This window comes from Acinonyx jubatus, chromosome F2 (genome assembly GCF_027475565.1).
Source record: "Acinonyx jubatus isolate Ajub_Pintada_27869175 chromosome F2, VMU_Ajub_asm_v1.0, whole genome shotgun sequence".
Classification (NCBI taxonomy): Eukaryota; Metazoa; Chordata; class Mammalia; order Carnivora; family Felidae; genus Acinonyx; species Acinonyx jubatus.
Window position 1 is genome coordinate 16,065,574 of NC_069394.1, and position 21,071 is coordinate 16,086,644.

Sequence of the window (21,071 nt, forward strand, 5' to 3'; positions counted from 1 at the left end):
CCCTCTCCCTCTCCCCCTCCACTGCTTGTGGTCTCTCTCTCTCTCGCTCGCTCTCTTTCTAAAATATAAATAAACATTAAAAAATTATTAGAAATTTTCAAGCATCAGTATTCAGGAGGAAACCTAAGTCTACTTATGGCAGCATTGCCCAAGTATTAGAATGGAATTAGCACAATAGACCATAGGATTTCTTCTTTATTCTATGTAATAACCCATTAGAATAGTTTAATCTTTTTCATTTCAGTTTCTTCTGTTTAAAATGGAAGTAAAAATATGAGTCCTTCTTGTCTTCAGAATGGGATGGATGTGGAACGTCTGAAACTCTCAATAAATTCAGTGCAAATGCAGTAGAGCTAGAACCTTTTGTTTTGCTGCGGCTCTGTCTATTGTACAAGAAGCTGTTGTTGCTTATAAATGAACCATAGATAGTCTCACTACTGAATGGTTAAAGAACAAAGTGGTTATAAAGGTGATTTTTGAAGTCTGTGATCTCTTGGTTCCCTAGAAGCTAGTTTTTTACTCTGTTTTTGATAGACTAAATAACAATGATATCTATATAGATGTATCATTCAGAATTTAAAATTAGGTGAGTTGGGCTTCTTTGTGTTCCAAGAGGTAGGTTTGTTTGTTTATTTATATTTTGAGAGAGAGAGAGAGCGTGCGCGCGCACACACACATGGGGGAGGGGCACAGAGAGAGTGAGAGAGAGAATTCCAAGCAGGCTTCATGCTGTCAGCGCAGAGCTCAGTGTGGGACTTGAACTCAAAAACCGTGAGATCATGACCTGAGCTGAAATCAAGAGTTGGATGTTAAACCAACTGTGCCACCCAGATGCCCCTGTATTCCAAGAGGTTTTAAAGCATCTTTCTTTGTGGTTGGAAAATATAAATTCTAGATCTTTAATTGTGGATTATATTGCTCTTTATATCACAATTGTATTTGTTGCTATTGTTTATTTCTATGAAAGCCCAATTTTAATGAATAAAATGATATCGATGTTATTTTTGTGTGAATGCATATATTTAATAGTTAAGTGCATTACTATATTATATGTGAATATTTTTGCATATTTTATGTATATAATTTTGTTGCAATAACATGTTTAACTATTTTAACTTTTTATTACTACTTTGCTATTTTTTGTAGCCACTGCATTGATGTTTAAGATTAATTTCTTCGTAATCATTTTTCAGGGCACCCATATTGAGATGTCTATTGGAATTATTTTGGGAATTTCAACTATGGCAGGTATTTAATAATATTAATGTTATTGTTCCGTTGTCTGTATACTTGTAAAACATTTCAGTAGGTTAGGTTTAGAAGAAGATACTTAATCTGAATAAGTTTACTCATTGAGATGTCTATTAGTTCATCTCCTTAACCCTATTCTTCTGATGCTTAATTTTGTATATGTTGCACTTCTCCTGAGAAATTTTAGGTACTTTATGTCAGCTAATGGGTAACAGTGCTGCACTGACTATGTTAAAATAAGTTTTTCTCCTTTCTAAAAATTTTTTGAAAAACGTTTTTTAATTTTTGAACGAGCAAGTGAGCACGAGTGGGGGAGGGGCAGAGAAGGAGACAGAGGATCCAAAGCAGGCTCCAAGCTGTGAACACAGAGCCTGATGTGGGTCTCGATCTCACGAACTCTGAGATCATGACCTGAGCTGAAATCAAGTCTCCCACCTAACCAGTTGAGCCACCCAGGTGCCCCAATAAGTTTTTCTCTTAATTCAGTGTTATCCTAAAACCTTTTTACCCTTATTTCTACTGTTATTTATTTTTAAGGGCAGAAAAATCAAAGAAGGAAATACAAGTTTAAAAATCTAATTTGGTTCTATTACCTTCTTTCCCCCAGTTACTACTCTATTTTTTATGATGGTGAAATTTGGGAATGGTTCAGGGGTGTGTTTATTATGTAGAAAAGTATGAAGTAGATGAGTTAATAAAAGAGACATTTCTTCTCTATATGATTTTCTTGAATTTCAGACCTGTGCATAAAACTTTTACTCTAACTTCCAAATATCCAAATTTCCTTAAATATAATGAAAGATAAAACTACAAAATATTGTATGGGTATTGACACCAGAATGGAAACTGGCTGCCACAACAGAAAAAATCCCACTACTTGATGGAAGTACAGCACTGTAATCTCGAAAGACTTGTGTTCTATTTTGAAATCTTGACTCAGAGCTATCCAGTGAGTTACTTTGGATATAGTTGTTGTGGTTTCAGAAGCTGTGATAACTCTTCCAGATCAGTGCTTTATTGATGAGACAGTGATGTATTATAAGGATTTTTCTGACTTCCAGATAACAATTCACTTATCCACTTCTCAATTTTTTAGCTGCTGCTTTGGGAAATCTTGTGTCAGATTTAGCTGGACTCGGGTAGGTCCATTTATTCATTCATTTGTGCATGTGTGTACTGACCTTGCTCTCTTTCTCTTCTCCATTCTTTAATTGAGAAGAATTAAGAAATGGGATATTTATTGGGTGTGTTTTCAAACTAACGTTTTAATTTATTTTTTCTAAATGAGTGGTGCTAAATCTTTGGTGTACATCAAATATGAATGCCTGGGTTGCACTTCAGAATTAGGGACCTGGAATTTGTGTTTAAAATCCTTTCAAGAGATTGATACATGCAAAAAAGTTTTCTAAGATGACCACAATGTAAGCAGAGTTTAATTTTCATTTACTGAGGTATTTATATGTCTTGTTTAGACATTTCCAAGGTGAGGCAGGATTAATAGCAAGAATCCCCATCATTATTTCACCCCACCCTTCTCCCACTAAGCCCAAAGATAAAAGATACGGCTCAAATGTGAGGATACTGACTGGGCATGTTTTCCGGAGAGAGGAACTTTCAAAAGGCATGATGGCTGGAGCATATGTGGGAATGGCCAGAGCATTACAGGGTTTGGCCAGTTTTCGCTCCCTGTATTTCATGTGGCAGGAATGATGAAACAAAGTGAGGATGTCTACTTCGAAAAGGCCAGCTTTTCCTCTTTCTCTCTTTACATTCTCTCTTCTGAGCAACACGTGGCCTGGGCTTCCTCTTGAGCTTGAGGAAGCCTGGAAATTATAAATTAGACTAAGGTGACATTAACTACTGTGATAAAGATACTCTCTTTTGCCCAGACTAAGGTGACATTAACTACTGTGATAAAGATACTCTCTTTGGCTCTATTTCTTCCTTTCTTCATGTATTAGAGTGGTCAGTTTTGAGATTTGGATTTGGGTCTAGTGGTAGTCTACTTAGCCCTATAATCTCGGAAAAGGCAGCTTCATAAGTGATCTGACCCTGTCTGTTAGACTTCTGTACTGGAGTTTGGGGCCAAAGCTACTGTTAAACACAAAGTTTCTTTGCTTCTGGGCCAAGGCAGAAATTTTATATTCCTGGGATTTGCGACATTAATTTATAATGATATCACCCTTACACGTTCCACTTCTCCATTTCCAACATTAATGTTAAAAATGGTAATATTATAGCTACTGTGATAGCTTTTTATAGTTAATACAACCAAATGATCTAATAGAATTTAAAGCCGTTTAATTTTAGATTGCATCATGAAACAGTTCTTTTTGATAAGAGATAAAGATTTTGTTGGGAGTCTTTATATTTAAGAACTATTTCTCCTCTGCCTTTAAAAAATATCATCAAATAACAGATACTACATTTTATTGATTCTTAGATATACAGATTAAGTTTTTTTTAGAACTTAATATATCTGCTCTTGGGATCCATCTTATAATTGATGTATGCATAGATTAGTTGGCAGTTCTTTTTTTATTACAGTTCATAAAGTAAGTTTGTATCTGATAAATACTTGAGATGGCCTCGAAAATTCAAGTATATCAATCTGATAAATTTTGGAAATTTTTGCTTTCTGGTGACAGTTATTAATTTATATCATATGTTAAAGTGCTTTGCTTTGAATTTGGAATAAGCGCATAACTGTTAATTGCTGCAAAAATTTTTTATATACTTTGAATTGGTCTTTTTAAAGTAATTGTGGAGAATAATTGCTCTAAGGCAACGTGTTTACCTGTGTATCGAATATATTAATACTAAATATTTTTAAGGTGGATATATTTATGCACAATAAAAATGGAAGTTGTAAAAAACATTTACACCATTTCTGGAGTGCCAGTTACAGGTGTGAAATTATCTTGTTTCCTTTTGTAGTAACTAGTTCATTATCTTGAGGACATTTGTGTGTCTCTTTAAAAACTCATATTCTGTCCTTCTGTTTTTTTAAAGACTTGCAGGCTACGTTGAAGCTTTGGCTTCCAGATTAGGCTTGTCAATTCCTGATCTTACACCAAAACAAGTGGACATGTGGCAAACACGTGTTAGTACACATTTTGTAAGTACTTTATATGGTTTATGATCATGAATTCAGGTAGCCAGACCAAGACACTGGATAGTTCAGTCCTCTGAGAAATTTGAGACCAAATTTATCTGAGGGGAGTTTTTTTGTTTTTTTGTTTGTCTGTTTGTTTGTTTTGAGTGGAGTTTTTAACACAAGTTGTGTAAGCCTTGGCAGTTTTCAGAGAACGGTAATTTTGTATTGACTCTTTATTTTTTATAGTGTAACTGACTTTTGAAGTATTCTTTATATGATTCAGGTAATGTTAAGGAATATCTGTCATGTGCTAGAAACTGAAGGATATAAAATGAATATAAACTAGTTATTTTTACGAATTGTTTAGGTGTAACATGTAAACAAACTATAATTTGGTGAGACATATGCAATTATAGAATTATGCACTAGAAATAGCATTAAGTAAGAATATTTTGTGGGGAGGAATTTCTTTTGGTGGGAATATTTCTTGGCAATTATTGGATCTAAGCTGATTTTTGAATTATTGAGGAGACATTAGAGAATTCCAAATACATTGACTAGCAAGTAGAAAGGCATGATAAAAACAGGGTATGTTCAGAGAAAGTAAGAAATTAGGCATTGCTGGACTATAATATGTAGTAGTTGAGGATAGAAGCAGCAGGAGAAAAACAGTATTGGAGAAGTAAAATGGATCAGACAGGAAGGACATTGTATAAGCTATGCTAAGGAGCTTGAATCTCACACCTAGCTGATGGAGTACTAGTGAAGAATTTTAATTAGGAAGGAAACTGGATGGATCACAATGCTACTAATTAAGTCAAGAAGAAAAGGAGGAAGAACAAGTTAGTAAGGGAAGGTATTGAGTTCTGTTTTCAATAAGTTGAATTTGAGACTAACAGGACATTGAAGTGGTAATACTGAGTAGGCATTTAGATTAAAAGTGAAGAGTTGGAGAGATCTGAATTAGAGATGATGAGTATTATCAGTCATTTATTCAATAAATATTTATTGTTTACCCACTATATGTCCAGTACATATGTAGGAGTTTTGAATATATTGGTTAACAAAACAAGATCTTTTTTTCTGGTAGATCTTACATTCTAGCAGTGGAAAGAAGACAATTAAAACAATCTGACAAATAAAATGTTTAATGTGTTAGAAGTTTGCAAATGTTACAGGAATTAAAGAAAAAAAGCAGAGCAGGATTAAGAGGTTGGGAGTGCTGAGATGGAGACAGATTGCAGGATTAGATAGGAGGGTTACTGTAGGCCACACAGAAAAGGTGATAGTTAAAACCATGGGGGAAAGTGAGATTAGACAGGGCACTGGTTCCCCCCAGGTGTGATGCCAGGGCCAAGAGGATCAACATTACCTGGAAACTTGTTAGAAATGCATATCTCAACCTCCTCCTTAGACCTATTTCTGTAAAAAAATCATGTGTGTGTCTATATCCTGCAATTCGTAGATAAATGGAAGTGAGACTAGTTGGCTAATGTCGGCCAGCGTTATTGAGGAATCAGGATATTCTAACATTCTAGCAGCTTGGCTTAACATTTTAGCAGTGCAGTTGGGATCAAAAGAAGATTATTTTCCTGGGATTTCTTCTCACGTAATTGGTAATTCTGTTTTCTTTCTGTATTACAAGCAGGTCCATTCCCCTCTTCTATTATAAAAGCACCTTAGTTATTAAACTAGCATTTATAAATACATTTTGTGTGTTTGTATATTTTGCTAAATCTTCCACCAGTATATGAAGTGATTCTGTCCCTTAGTTGTTGACTCTGCTTATTTTCTGTTAGGGTCAAATCTACTCTGTAACATAACATTTGGTTAACAAACAGCCTGAAGTAATTTAAGTTAGTGATCAGTAATTTATTCATGACATAAGCTAACTCTGAAATTTACCCGTAATACAATATATGCAAATACACATGCAGGTTCCTGTTGATACAGGTTGTGTTTTAAAACCTCATTTATGATTTGGCTGTGTGAAACTCAGAAAATATTTTCTTGCAGAACCATATTACAGATGTACTCAAGTTCTTGGGTTAGTTCCAGTGTAGTTAATTATAGGGCCTAGACTATCATAAGCCCTGATAACTTTTCTTTTCTTTTCATGTTTATTTATATTTGAGAGAGAAAGACAGAGCACGAGTAGGGGAGGGGCAGAGAAAGAGGGAGACACAGAATCCGAAGCAGACTCCAGGCTCTGAGCTGTCAGCACAGGGCCTGACATGGGGCTCAAACTCACAAACCGCAAGATCATGACCTGAGCTGACATCGTGACCTGAGCTGACGGTTGAGCTGACTCAACCGAGTGAGCCACCCAGGTGCCTCATTAACTGATTTTTCAGTGGAAAAATGTTGCCTGAATCATGGAGCCAGAAAAGGATATCTCACTTCTTTCCTCCCTCTCTGCCCTGTTGACTTTACACGCCATTGAGATGATTGGGTTGGAACTCATTAACTGGCAATCCTAAAGTGAGTGGGGAGGAAAGGCTTGAGTTCCACAGACAATATATTGTAACAGGCATTCTAACAAATGGGTGGAAAGTGGACATGGAGCCTGTTGCCGTGGTCACTTCACGTATATGGGGAAGTCAGGAATCTAAAATAAAATATTCTATGCGTATATAAATAAATATAAATGAATACAAACTTGAAGGTCAAAATAAGGGTCTAAGATTAACTTTTTCAGCATCAGGAACGAAGAAAATTTCTGCTTATTAAAACTCTGTAGAACCGATACTTTTCTAAGTGGGGTGCTATGAAAGTGATAAACCTATTAATACAAAGCATGGACATACCACCACCACTATCACTACTCCCACCAACAAAACCCAAAAATAATAGACTTGAAAATTTTTATACAAGCTGTTGTCAAAACATTAGTGGCTACTCTTGAAATTTATTGGAAAAACTGTAGGGTCTGATAGATAAATTGACATTGTATAGGCAAAATGTGTTTTATTTTAGTCAAGACTTTGGATTAGGTGGCTATCATATACCTGTAATGTTTGATAGAACTTAATTTATTTCTTTGCTTTTCTGTGTATAACTAACTGGAAGTTCCTAGAAGAGAGAGACAGACTGCATCTAATTAGTCTTTGTCTCATTGGTATCTAGCACAGAATTTGGCACAGAATAGATTCTCAATAAATGTTGGTATGAAGAAATGAAACTTAATTGAAAAGTATTTAACCTTGATGGTCATTGTAGAAATGCAAATTTTAAAAATTATTTACAAAAATAAAAATTTTAGATGTTCATAATGTGGGTATGGTTGTAGAAAAATTGATCCTTGAACACCACAGGGGTTCCTTGAACCCCTTGAACACCACAGTTGATCCTTGAACACCACAGGGGTTAGGGGTCCCAACTCCCTGTGCAGTTGAAAATCCACGTATAACTTTCAACTTCCGAAAACATAACTACTAGTAGTTTACTATTAACTGGAGGCCTTCCCAGTAACATATATGGTCAATTAACACACATTTTGTGTATTATATACTGTATCCTTACAATAATGTAAGCTGAGAAAAAAATGTTGCTAAGAAAATCATGAGGAGGGGCGCCTGGGTGGCTCAGTCGGTTGAGCGTCCGACTTCGGCTCAGGTCACGATCTCACGGCCCGTGAGGTCGAGCCCTGCGTCAGGCTCTGGGCTGATGGCTCAGAGCCTGGAGCCTGCTTCCGATTCTGTGTCTCCCTCTCTCTCTGCCCTGTTCATGCTCTGTCTCTCTCTGTCCCAAAAATAAATTAAAAAAAAATTTAAAAAATTTTTTTTAAAAAAAGAAAATCATGAGGAAGAGAAAGTGCATTTACACTACTGTGTTGTAAAAACCCCCATATAAATAGACCCATACAGTTCAAACCAGTGTCTTTCAAGTGTCAACTGTATTTCAACTGGTATATATGAATTTGCAGTCAATTTTGCCCGGAATAGACACCATGGCATTCATTACCCTATGAATATGCACAAGTATTCATACTGTTTGATTTTAAATAAACCATTAGGGAAGAACTATAGACAGAAATGTTTATTGTAATATCACTTATAATGGTGAAAAAATAGCAGTGATTTTTAATGGTGTAAGGAGAGCTTTAAGCAGATTGTGGGCTATCAGTTTAGGGGAATTTAAAAGTTTTTATATTAAGATTATGAAACAGTTTGGAAAAGAGCTCATATAACATGTGTGGCTGAGGGGTGGGGCAGAACACAAAGGTACGTTTCCATAATGGTTAGACCTACATATAATTAGGTATACATGGGGATAAATATGGAAAAGGAATATATACAAAAAGGAGCACATTCAAATCTATTGAGAGTATTTGGTGAGGTTTATTCCCCCTATTTTCTTCCTATCTTCAGACATGAAAATATATGTATGATTTCTAAAAAGTGTTTTTATAGTTGAATATTTCTTTGGTGATATTTCGTGGCCATTTAAAAAAACTTCCTAGTTGCATTGAACTTCAAATATTACTTGTTCTAGAACCTTTTTGTAGCTTATTATTTTTAATTGAAGTGTAGTCGACATATTATATTAATTTCAGGTGTACAACATAGTGATCCAACAATTATGTATATTACAAAACAAGAAGTATAGTTACCATTTGTCACTATACAAAGTTACTATAATATTTTTTACTATGTGCTGTATATTTTTACTATGTGCTGTACTTTGCTTCCTCATGACTTATTTATCATTTATCATTTATTTTACCATTAGAAACTGTACCTCTTATTGCCCTTTACCTATTTCACCTGTCCCCCCACCTCCTTCTCTCTGGCAACCACCACTTTGTGTTCTGTATTTATGAGTCTATTTCTGTTTTTTGTTTTGTTTTGCTTTTTAGATTCCATGTGTAAGTGAAATTGTAGGTTACTAGTCTTTTTCTGTCTGACTTATTTCATTTAGCATAATACCCTCTAGATCCATCTGCATTGTCACGAATGGCAAGATTTCATTCTTTTTTATGAGTAACACTACATTGTGTATATTTGTGCACATGTGTACATACACATATGCTAGTATACAAATGCATATACCTGTACACATATACGTGTATGTATACACATGTATCCACATGCATGTAGGTATGTTTGTGTATGCATTCACACACACACACACACACACACACACACGCACACACACGCTACATCTTTATCCATTCATCTATCAGTGGACACTCAGGTTACTTCCGTATCTTGGCCATTGTAAATAATGCTGCACTAAACATAGAGGTGGGTATATGTTTTCAAATTCATGTTTTTATTTTCTTTGGATAAATACCCAGCAGTGGAATTGTGGATCACATGGTATTTTTATTTTTAATTTTCTGAGGAAGTTTCATTGTGTTTTCCATAGTGGCTGCACCAATTTACATCCCCACTGACAGAGCACAAGGGTTCCTTGTCTCCACATCCTCACCAATATTTGTTACTTATTGTTTTGTTTTGTTTTTAATTTTCAGTGTAATTAACATACAGTGCCATATTAGTTTCAGGTGTACAGTGTAGTGATGCAACAATTCTATACATTACTCCATGCTCATCATCACGATGCGTGTACTCTTAATCCCCTTCACCTATTTCACCCATCCCCCGCCCACCTCCCCTCTGGTAACCATCTGTTTGTTCTCTAGAGTTAAGAGTCTATTTTAAGGTTTGTCTCTTTTTTCCCCCTTTGTTTGTTTGTTTTGTTTCTTATATTCCACATATGAGTGAAATCATATGGTATTTGTCTTTCTCTGACATTTTGCTTCGCATTATACTCTCTAGCTCCATCTATGTTGTTGCAAATAGCAAGATTTCATCCTTTTTATGGCTGAATGATACACACACATACACACACACACACATACATACATATATACATACTACATCTTCTTTATCCATTCATCTATCAGTGGACACTTGGGCTGCTTCCATAGTTTCGCTATTATAAATAATGTTGCATTAAACATAGGGGTGCATATATTCTTTCAAATTAGTGTTTTTGCATTCTTTGGGTAAATACCTAGTAGTGTGATTACTGGATCATATGATAGTTCTGTTTTTAATTTTTCGAGGAACCTCCATACTTTTTTCCAGAGTGGCTGCACTAGTTTGCATTCCTACAGAAGTGCAGGAGGGTTCCTTTTTCCCACGTCTTTATCAATGCTTGTTTCCGGTGGTTTTGATTTCAGCCATTCTGACAGTTGTGAGATGATATCTCATTGTGGTTTTGATTTGCGTTTCCCTGATGATTAGTAGTATTGAGCAGCTTTTCACGTGTCAGCCATCTGTATGTCTTCTTTGGAGAATTGTCTATTCCGGGTCCTTTGCCCATTTTTAAATCATTTTGGGTTTTTTGGTGTTAGGTTGTAGTTCTTTATATATTTTGAATATTAACCCCTCATTGGTTATATCATTTGTAGATATTTTCTCCCATTCAGTAGATTGTTTTCCCATTTGTTGATGGTTTCTTTTGCTGTGCAAAATCTTCTTAGTTTGAAGTAGTTTCTAATTGTATATTTTTCTGTTTTTTCTTGTCTGAGGAGACAGATCCAGAAAAATATTGCTGAGACTGATGTCCAAGAGATTTCTTCCTGTGTTTTCTTTTAGGATTTTTACGGTTTCAGGTCTTACACTTAGGTCTTTAATCCATTTTGAGTTTATTTTTGTGTATGGTGTAAGAAATTGATCCAGTTTCTTTCTTTTGCATGCAGCTGACCAGCTTTCCCAGCACCATTTATGAGACCGTCTTTTCCCCATTGTGTATTCTTACCTCCTTTGTCATATGTGGCTTACTTTTTAAAAAATGTTTATTTATTTTGAGAGAAAGCATAAGCGAGGGACAGGCAGAGAGAGAGGGGGGAAGAGAGAATTCCCCAGCAGGCTCCAGCTGTCAGCGCAGAGCCCGATGTGGGGCTTGATCTTATGAACCTCAAGATCATGACCTGAGCTGAAATCAAGTCAGACGCTCAACTGACAGAGTCACCCAGGCGCCCCATATGTTGCTTATTTTTATATTTAAGTTATTGTGGTCAAAAGAAATGCAATTACAGTTGAATTTTATAATACATAGTAATTGTTTATCATAGATACTTAGGCAAGGATTCTTCTTTTAGGGATAAAATAACTTTCAAAAAATGTTTTCTTTTGTTTCCTTAGGGCAAAGCTGTTGGGGTGACTATTGGCTGCATTCTAGGAATGTTTCCTTTGCTTTTCTTTGGAGGAGGTGAAGAAGATGAAAAACTGGAAAAGAAAAATTAACTCTCTTAGAATATCTATGAAAAGATGTAAACTAATGTACCTCAATTACTAAATATGCTGTCACAACATTTAGGAATTAAGACAATAACAGTGTATAGATATGGGATCAAATAATTCAGCATGTATTATGGAAAACACTAACTTATTGTGGCTTGGTTTTCTTAGGACATCTTTTTAAAAAAAATGTTTAGTATCATTTTGTGTAAATTGTTGAAATGCTTTTTCATCAGTAGCAGTCAACATTTTACCTTTTTCTTTACATATCAAAATATCATTTAAGTATCAGTCGTTGGTGTACTGTACTCAGTTGGGGTTTGCCTATCTGTTATTTCATGTGTGTGCATGCATGAAAGGGTCTTCTGTTCTCTAGTTACAATTCAGCCTTGAGACTTTTTCCAAATTATGGACGATATTTAATATAAGTTAAAGGTTTTTCTTTTTACTCTATTTGGCACCATCAATTTTGTACTGTTTTACAGTCAACACTTAGAATCATATCATTTCAGTCACCTTTTTAACTCATCCTACTCAAGATAGACCACACTTCAAGCATTTTAAGCATCTGTTACTCATTTCAGTTTTCTGACCTCACTGTCTCAAGAGGTTAATCAGAATGAGTAATTATGTGGTGTCCCTACTACATAAAACCACAAATGTTAATAAGTGTATTTTCAGTTGATTTTTTAACCTTTAATTTCTCAATTTTGAATTATTACCTGGTGGTTTCTAACTCCTTAGGGGAAGAAAATGATTATTTTAAGGTCTTTTATAAATGAGGAGTATGGAATTAGGGTAAAACAAGGGGTTTGACATGACACTCGGAAATTAAGAGGCTAGAACATCTTTTTAGAGAAGAAGAAAATGGGAACTGTCGAGAAGGCTTACGGTATAAGCGGTAAAGTTGTGCTGTTTAGAGGGTTAATGAGATACAAATTATATTGTTTGGGATGGATTTCTTTTCCCCCAAAGTGTCTCCTCATCTGATTTGAATGAATCTGACTACCCCATACTCATAATCCTGATGTCTTGTCTCATTTAGTGAATTCTATTTTGGGATAACTCACTTTGAGCTAAAAACTACATATTTTATATTTTGCCTTTTTTTGCTATGACTAGTCTAGTAGTCAAAAGTTACGCGAGGAGAAATCTTTGTTTTTTGTCTTTTTTCTTCTTTTGTGATGTTCAAATAATATTCTAGGTTGAAATTACTTATGTTCAGCCTTCTATATCTGACATACATAGTATAACTATATATGAATCATAAATTTTAATTTTATGAACCTTTAAGTTTGTTAGCATATGGTCTGTAACACCATATGCTAAAAAATTACTCTTACTTGTTAAGAGTAAACACATCATGGAGGAGAGAAACTGAAGTTAAAATTACTGTTTGGGCCACTGAAATTATTTATATTGCTAAATAGATACAAACGAAGGGAAACTTCTAAGATGGCTGTATTTTACAGGTACCTTATTTTGAAGTTTTATTTGCACATGATTACTTTGACCTCTTATTTTCAGAGGGGCTGCTTTTTCCCACAAAGCAGTTTGTCATAAATTATGCTCTGTGAATTTCAAAATAATTTAAAGGTTTCCTTCAATCATAGGTTTTGAGGGAAAAGAAGAAAATAAATCATATAATGTAAAAATATATAACATTCTTATTATGTACAAATAATACAACAGTCTCATTTGATCAAATTAGAATTACAGAAGTTGACTCCTTAAACAGAATTGTGGTTTTACTTTCCACCTAGTACTACACACACACCAAAAAGAATTTCTTTATTACTTCAGCTGATAGGATTCAAGTGCTTATTTAAACAGTTTTTTTTGGGGGGGGGGTGGGGGGGGGGAAACGTTTAAGTGCTTTTGTTCCTAACTTGTATATTGCCAGTCCTTTCTGTTTTCTAAAAAGTATTTTATTGTGGTGCTTAAATTTTCTTCTTATTAATTAAATCCCATATCCAGAAACCTTGCCTGTGAGTATAGAAAGGGCTTTTAATTATTGGTTTCCACTCTTTGCTCTTGGAAGTAGTCCTACAGAAGCTTTCAGCTTAGCTGAATGTCTGCAGAATTATTTAAGGTGTCAAAACGTAGTATATATAGCCTTCATGTTGAAAGATCTTTTAATTTATGGACATAATAAACATTCGAATCATTCAGATAATTAGTTTTCAAAAAATGGAGCCCTTTGTCCTTAACTTAAGTTCACATCTTTTCAAGATCTTATTCTACCTGAGTATTGGTGCTTTGCACAACGTGACTTCTGAAAAATGGTTCCCTTTAAGATAATGACGTCATAAAATCATTGTTTCATGGTACTTGTCACAAATAACCTTATTTGAGATTGAAACTGGAATCTTATTTCTCATATTAGCTATTTCTTTGTTGGAAGCACCATACCTATACTTAAATGGAACATGAGCTACTTTAGTACTGTTTGTTTGAAAATCATGTTGTCTGTGTATTACGATTTATTGACCTGTTGATGCATGTAAATTGGGTGCATTTTGTTGCCACTGTATGTTAAATGGTGACCAATGTTTTTACAAAGGAATTGAACAAAAAATATCTTTTAAGAAATTTGGAATGTGGTTTTGATTTTGAAATTTGATTTTCTTCCTAATCTCTGAGGGAGGGCCCTGGTTAATCTGTCACTAAAGAAAATAGGTTTAATAAGTGCAGATTTTTTTTTTGTTTTACATGGTTGTAGCAGTGTCACTGACACAGTGAAATGGAACTGTTGACTGCCTCACTGAAATCCATACTGGAGATCCACTACAGATTATGAGAGAAGAATGATCCCATATTGAGACAATTTGACCTTTAATAGGATGTCAAAAATAGCACTAGAGAGATCAGCATAGATCACACTGATGGGTCTTGACAGCAGAGATATCCAAGCCTTCTGTAGAGTAAGGCTTCATTTATCCTTTTCTGTAGGAGGTGAATTCTGAAGCTGATGGAGGTTTATCTTTCACACGGAAAGTTTGTGTGAACCATTTTGAAGTAAATCTTCTTAATTTTAGAATTATATTCTCTTCGTAAAAGAATGTATGAAATGTAATGTCACCCTTTCCTTAGTGGCTATGCGTGACCCCCATGGACATTATTGTGCTGTAATGCAGTGCCTCAGGAAGACTTCCATTTTTTTCCCATCCTTTTCTTGCGCTCACTTTTGGCAACTGCCTTGTCTCTCTAAGCTGCCACTTCTCATCTGTGTGGATTTGGCACCTAGATAGACAGTCTTACCAGGAATTTGGGGGGTGGGGGGAATATTAGGCTATGAAACCTGAGTAAGATGGTGATAATAATGTTAGCTCCCTTTTATTAAGCACTTGCTGCCATGTAAGGATTTTAACACACCTTATCATGTTTAATCACTTTAATAATGATGTTAAGTTGGTGCTATTATGATCCTTATGTTATATTGGGTAAATTTTATGCGGAGAGGTTTATTTGCCCACAAGGTCACTACTAATAAGTGGACTAGAATCCAACTTTGTCCAAGTTCAGAGCCTGTGTTCTTAGTTACTGTGCAATAGGGCATCAGTTGTATGGACTTTGTAACGTCTCTTCTCTGCTTAGGTTCCTTTTTTACCTCCAGATTCATGGAGTCATTTTCTTACCTATAATCTCAAGGTTCATTGAAGAAATTCTGTCTTTTGGGGTGCATACTGTGTGCTCAGAACTATTCAAGGAACTGAGCAAACAGCCGGAACATCATCATCCTCATGAAGTTTATTCTGGGGGGTGGGAGGGGGAGGACATCGGTGGGGCAAATAAACACTGAAGTATGTTTTACGTCAGACAGTGGTAAGTTCTAGAGATAAATGAAACAAAGCAAGGAGCCTGGAAAGTATTGGTGATCATATCTAGGGGGTATTTTTATCAAGTGGTCAGGTTAATGCTTTCTGGATAAGTTTAAATATTAATATTTAAATATTAGGGTTAATACTCCCTGCATACTTACTGACAGCCATAGAGGGAAATGGCCCAGAAGCCTGAGGAAGCTACCTGGGAATTCCAAAAGTCTGTGGATAACCCATCTGCAAATTATTTAGGGTTTATCATGTGCTCCTAATGAAACCTCACTAACAGATCACTTGTTTTTACCAAAGCAATAAATGCTATTGGTATATGAGTTGTAACACTGAAATTGTTTTTTCTTCTCTAACTTTTAGAAATGGAGTACTACTTAAAGTGAGGACATACAACGTTTTTAATTTTGAAGCCCGGGGCTTTTAGGGTCTTCTGATCTTGTGACAGCACATGGTGTTTTGTGTAGGTTTTTATATTAAATCTTGTGACATCAAACATGTTAATGCCATTGATAAGTTTATGAATGAAAAAAATTTGAGCAAATTTTTTTGACACCAATTAAAAAGAGTAGTCACCTGAGAGATCGCATAATTTCCCCACAATTTCAAGTCAAATTTTTTGTCTCAAATGATAAATGTGAGATGTGAGAATGATGACTAAAGAATTAAACTCAAAGGAACTAGTTTTGGGGAGAGATGGGGTGAGCCCTCAAAAACTGTGAGACTTGTAAAATTCAGTAAAGACTTGGCATTTGCTAATAATATGAAAGCTGTTCATTTGTGTAGTGCCTACCATTTGCAAAATAGCGATGCAGACGCTAGACGTACATGGGGTTTAAGAGGGGCAGTTGGAAAAAAAAAACTGTGAGTACTTTAATTAGAATGAACAATTTTCCTTCTTGCATGTCAACCCTACCATCACCGTGCCCGGGCAACAGTGGTAATTCTGTATCTCTTCACCTCCTGTCTCAAGTGCATTCGTTCTCTTCCTCATGTTCTCTTCTTGTCCCCAACCTCAGACTGATGGAAATGAAGTTTTTAGAATGTATGCTATGGTCCATGCTGTTATTTTAAAACCATAAGTCAGTTTCTTTTTTCTCTTGCCCTCAATTTGGGAGGAGAACAAATCCAAATTAATTTTTAGTTTCATTATATGGTTAACCGTTCTTACTGATCTTTCTTCCATTCTGATTCGTACCCACATTTCATAAGAAGAAGAAGGTCTGACTGTGCTTTAAATGTCAGTGCCACGAAGGATGGGATCTCATCTAACTTGCTCACTTCTCTATCTGTAAAGCTTGTACAGTGCCTGGAACATGGTGGGTGTACAGTACATAAGTGTTTAAGGAGTCAGTCCTTGCCACCCGCTACGTGGTGTGCTTCTCTCTAGCAACTTGAATTCTGGCTTGACTCCCAGCCCATTCTGTATCAGTGCTAAACAACTGTCTCACTTTGTAGGTCACATCCGAATTCATTTTTGAACTTACCACGTTTTCCTTCAGGCAGATTGGTCCATGGTTCATCTTCTGCTGGCTGTTCTCTAGTCTGTTGTTTTGTAACAGACAGTAAAGTGTTGAATGGGACATAGTTTATCTATCTATCTATCTATCTATCTATCTATCTATCTATCCTATTCTACTGGTTATCAAGGAAGCAAATATTCTTTGGCTTGATAGGATCTGCTCTTAGTGAACTTGTGTTGGGAGCCAATGGTTACCACTTTTCTTTCTGTTTAGTCTGTTCTATTCTTTCTCCTGAGGATTAATATCAAGTATAGTAGTCTACAACTTCTAGGACTTGTCTGCACTCCTCTTTTTTCTGAATAGGGCATTATTTACACAACTTTGAGCTTAATGGTACTTTTCCTGATCTTCTCATTATTTCATGGAGAATAGCTTCTTTATTTTTTTTTTCAAGTTTATTTAGAGGGAGAGCACGCATAGGGGAGGGGCAGAGAGGGAGGGAGAGAGAGAATCCCAATCAGTCTCCACACTGCCAGCTCAGAGCCTGATGTGGGGCTCAAACTTGTGAACTGTGAGATCATGACTTGAGCCGAAATCAAGAGTCAGATGCTTAGCTTACGGAGCCACCCAGGCGCTCCTCACAGAGGATAGCTTTATAATTCGATCTCAAATTCTTTCAGTGTCACAAACCAAAGATTTTTAAGCTTTTGGCCTCAAGACTCTTTCACATTCTGAAAAAAGCTATTGAGGTCCTCACAGAGTTTTTGTTTATGAAGGTTATAAAAATATTTACTGCATTAGCATTAAAGCCAACAAATTACAAAAATAATTACTAACTTATTTTAAAATAATAAACAAGCTTTATGTTAACATAAATGATACACATTTTATGAAGATTATTTTCTAAAAGTATAATTTAGTGAGAAGATTAGCATTGTTTTACATTTTTTAAAAATCTCTTCAATGTCCGGCTTAATAGAAGACAGCTGGATTTTCATATTTGTTTCTGCATTCAATCTGTTTGATATTTGTCATGTTTGAAATACATGAAGAAAATTTTGCCTCACACAGACACAGTTGGAAAAAGGAGGAATATTTTAATAACCTTTTTATAAGACTGTAGATTTATTCTTGGGTGCTATCAAAACTTACAAGGGGTAGTTTCTAAACAGTTCATTACACTATAGAACTCAAAACCATATCCATGAAATTTTGCATCAGGTTACATTAAAACCTGTCGGTCTACCTTGCACTTTGAACATTTTTCCCATGCATGATTTTATAACACCATGCATTCGGCATTTGGAAATTACTGGTTCACTGAATTATGCAGATCTTTCAAATGTTAATACATATACCACATAAAATTTTAAAAATCATGTTTAATATGGTCAGTGATCTCATTTTAAAAAAGCCTCTCTCCAATGGCAGATAACAGGTTTCCCCAAATTCTGATTTCTTAAATTTTGTCATTGGGAACACATACCATTAGTTTTCCTTGAAGTCACAGTTCGCTTTTTCATGTTTGAGAAAATACCTGCCAAATATGCACATCTGAACAACCAAGTTTATCTCACAACTCAGAACAATCTCATAATTGCTTTTCTTCAAGACACCCATCGTATTTTGGTATCCCCAGAAGTACTTTGTGTACCTCTGCCATTTGAGACAGAATATTAAAAAGACATTTACTCAACAGTCAAGATTTAAATAACTTTTACTGCTTTCTGAAGGGCATTGAGTGAAGCTTTTCTGCCCCACCCCTCCCACCGCCCCCACCCCCACCCCCGGCCAGGCGCCAGCTGCAAGTGCATGGCAGTGAAGACGATAGTGACTGCTAGTGCCTTTAATGCTGGTGCTTTTACCCGCCACGGCTTTCACACATCAGTGAACATGTCACCACAGTGAAAAAGGTAAATAAAGTCCTCGTGTGTTATGAAAATAGTTTTGACCTTACAGACTCCCTAGGAATCTACAGACCACACTTTCACACTTAGAGAACTGCCATCCTGAACTTTCCTAATTGATTTAGATCAGGTTTAGCTGTAAGTAACAAAACCCCAAAATAATAGTAAGCTGAAACAAAATGGAGATTGATTCTCTCCCCTATGAAATGATTGTGGTGTGTGGTCCAGGACTAGTCTCAGGTTACATTGCTTCACAAAGTAGCTAAGCCTAGATTCCCATCCTTCCGCTTCATCACGTAATTAGTGTTTGTTCTCAAAGTCACTTCATAATCTAAAATGGCTGCTTCAGCTCCGGCTATTACATCTGCAGTCTATACGGAGGAATGAAGTAAAAAGAAAAGGGCTTGAACCAACGTTTAAGTTGCCACGTGACACATCTACTTATCTATCAAACCATCAAAAGAACACTGAGCTGAAAGAGACACTTGTAAATCTCCCCATCTGTATGGCCAAATGTATAGCCAGAAATTGGAAGAAGGGAAGGACGTTTCGGGGAAAAACTAGCTGGGTATCACAATCTACCATTTTGGCTATCAAGTATTCATGCCTCACCTTTTTCTCTATATGAAGACACCCCTCCATAGGGGAGTAGGCTCAAGTTTCCCTACAGTGACTGCATTCAACTCTGGGAATGTACTGTTCTCTTTACAAGGTTCTAAACTGACTCATTGGTATCGGATATCCTACAAATGAAAAAAGGATCTGCCCCTATAGACCCAGGATGCAATAATCACTTCTACTCAGAAAGGGAAAGAATAAACAACACCACTGTCACTAGTTGCTAGAAATTACTAAATCCACCACTACCGTATCTCTGCTCATCTCTTTGAAGGCAGTGGAAACCTGCCTAGGCAGGACTCCAAAGAGGAGCGAACATTTTAGAAATGAGCTGACTTCTAACGTTGCTTTTAGCTTGGGAGCATTTGTCAATTCTGGTTGCCGTCAGGAGGCTGATAATTTTGGTTTTATATATTTTAAGGCTTGCTTCTGGGGGACAGAAACCAGGAGAGCTTTTGGTAGAGATATACAGAAGCCTCAAGCATGTAAAATTTCCTCTCAGAAAAGTTGCAAAATTGTAGAGCTATTTAGGACAGAAGACAAAATTAAGCAGAGAGCCTTATGAAACAAAGATTAAATTCAGGACCCGCTAGAAGAAGAGGATCTGGGGAACAGCCTAAGTTATTAGAAAATTCTGAAGGTCAGGGCAGATCAAATGTGGGATGAGCCTTATACAGAGGTTTGCAACTCTCCCTCGATTTATCATGATTCCTAATTAGATTAAGGGGACCACTCTGTATTGTCCTAGCAAAAGGAAGGATGAACCTCTCAGGAGGTTCACCTGGAAATTAATTGAAAATTACTAGACATGCCAAAAGATAGGACCATATGACCAAAAACTAAGAGGAAAAAAGAGATACAAAAATATATACCCACAGATAATCCAGATAATGGAGTTAGCTGACAAGAACTCCAAAATACCTGTTATTTTTCTTTCTTTTTTAAATTTCAATTTGAGTACAGTTAATGTACAGTGTTTATATTAGTTTCCGGTATACAATATAGTGATAACTATGTTATTTTTGTTTGAGACACGTTATGGGGGAAAAAATGAGAAGGCCTAGAGAGAGTTTCATCAGAAAGTTATTCTATAAAAATTAAACCAATGGACATTCTATAACTGCATATGATATCTGAAATTAAGAACACATTAGACAGTTGTAACAGATTCACACAGCAAAAGACAGAATTAATGACCTGCAAGACAGGTCAATAGAAAACAATACACACTGAGGCACAGGAAGAAGAAAGTAATGGAACAGACAACCTTTGGTGGCCTGTGGGCACAATGAGAAGCCTTTAAAAATGTGTAGTTGGAGTCTCAGAGAGGAAATAGAGAATGGGAGGAAGAAGGGAAACTATAGGTATTTAAGGACCCAATTTCTCTCTGTGATCATCTCAATAGATGCAAAAAAAGAGACAAAATCCAGTGAAACAAACATCCATACATGATATATAGATGGCATATTAGCACATGAAAAGATGTTCAAGGTCATCAGTCATGAAAATACAAATTGAAACCACACGCACTAGAATGGCTAAAATGGAAAAACACACACACACACTCACTCTACCCATACTGCTGGTAGGGACGTAAAATGGTACAACCACTTTAGAAATCAACTTAGCAGTTTCTTAAAAAGTTAAACACA

At 35.9% G+C, this 21,071-nt stretch overlaps 1 protein-coding gene across 5 annotated transcripts in view; it reads left to right on the top strand.

The window, feature by feature from the left end:
* The window catches only part of TMEM65 (transmembrane protein 65), a 52,607-nt gene extending 38,414 nt beyond the window's left edge, over positions 1-14,193 (top strand). For 4 of the 5 annotated variants that reach the window (XM_053208561.1, XM_027063944.2, XM_027063943.2 and 1 more), the window contains 4 exons: positions 1,194-1,248; positions 2,348-2,390; positions 4,264-4,369; positions 11,506-11,965. In XM_053208561.1, the coding sequence (XP_053064536.1) occupies positions 1,194-1,248; positions 2,348-2,390; positions 4,264-4,369; positions 11,506-11,607 (306 nt within the window). In that variant the 3' untranslated portion in view covers positions 11,608-11,965. Of the gene's footprint in view, positions 1-1,193; positions 1,249-2,347; positions 2,391-4,263; positions 4,370-11,505 lie in introns of all 5 variants that reach the window. The other variant, XM_053208562.1, reaches the window with a different exon arrangement.
* The last annotated feature ends 6,878 nt before the right edge of the window (positions 14,194-21,071 follow it).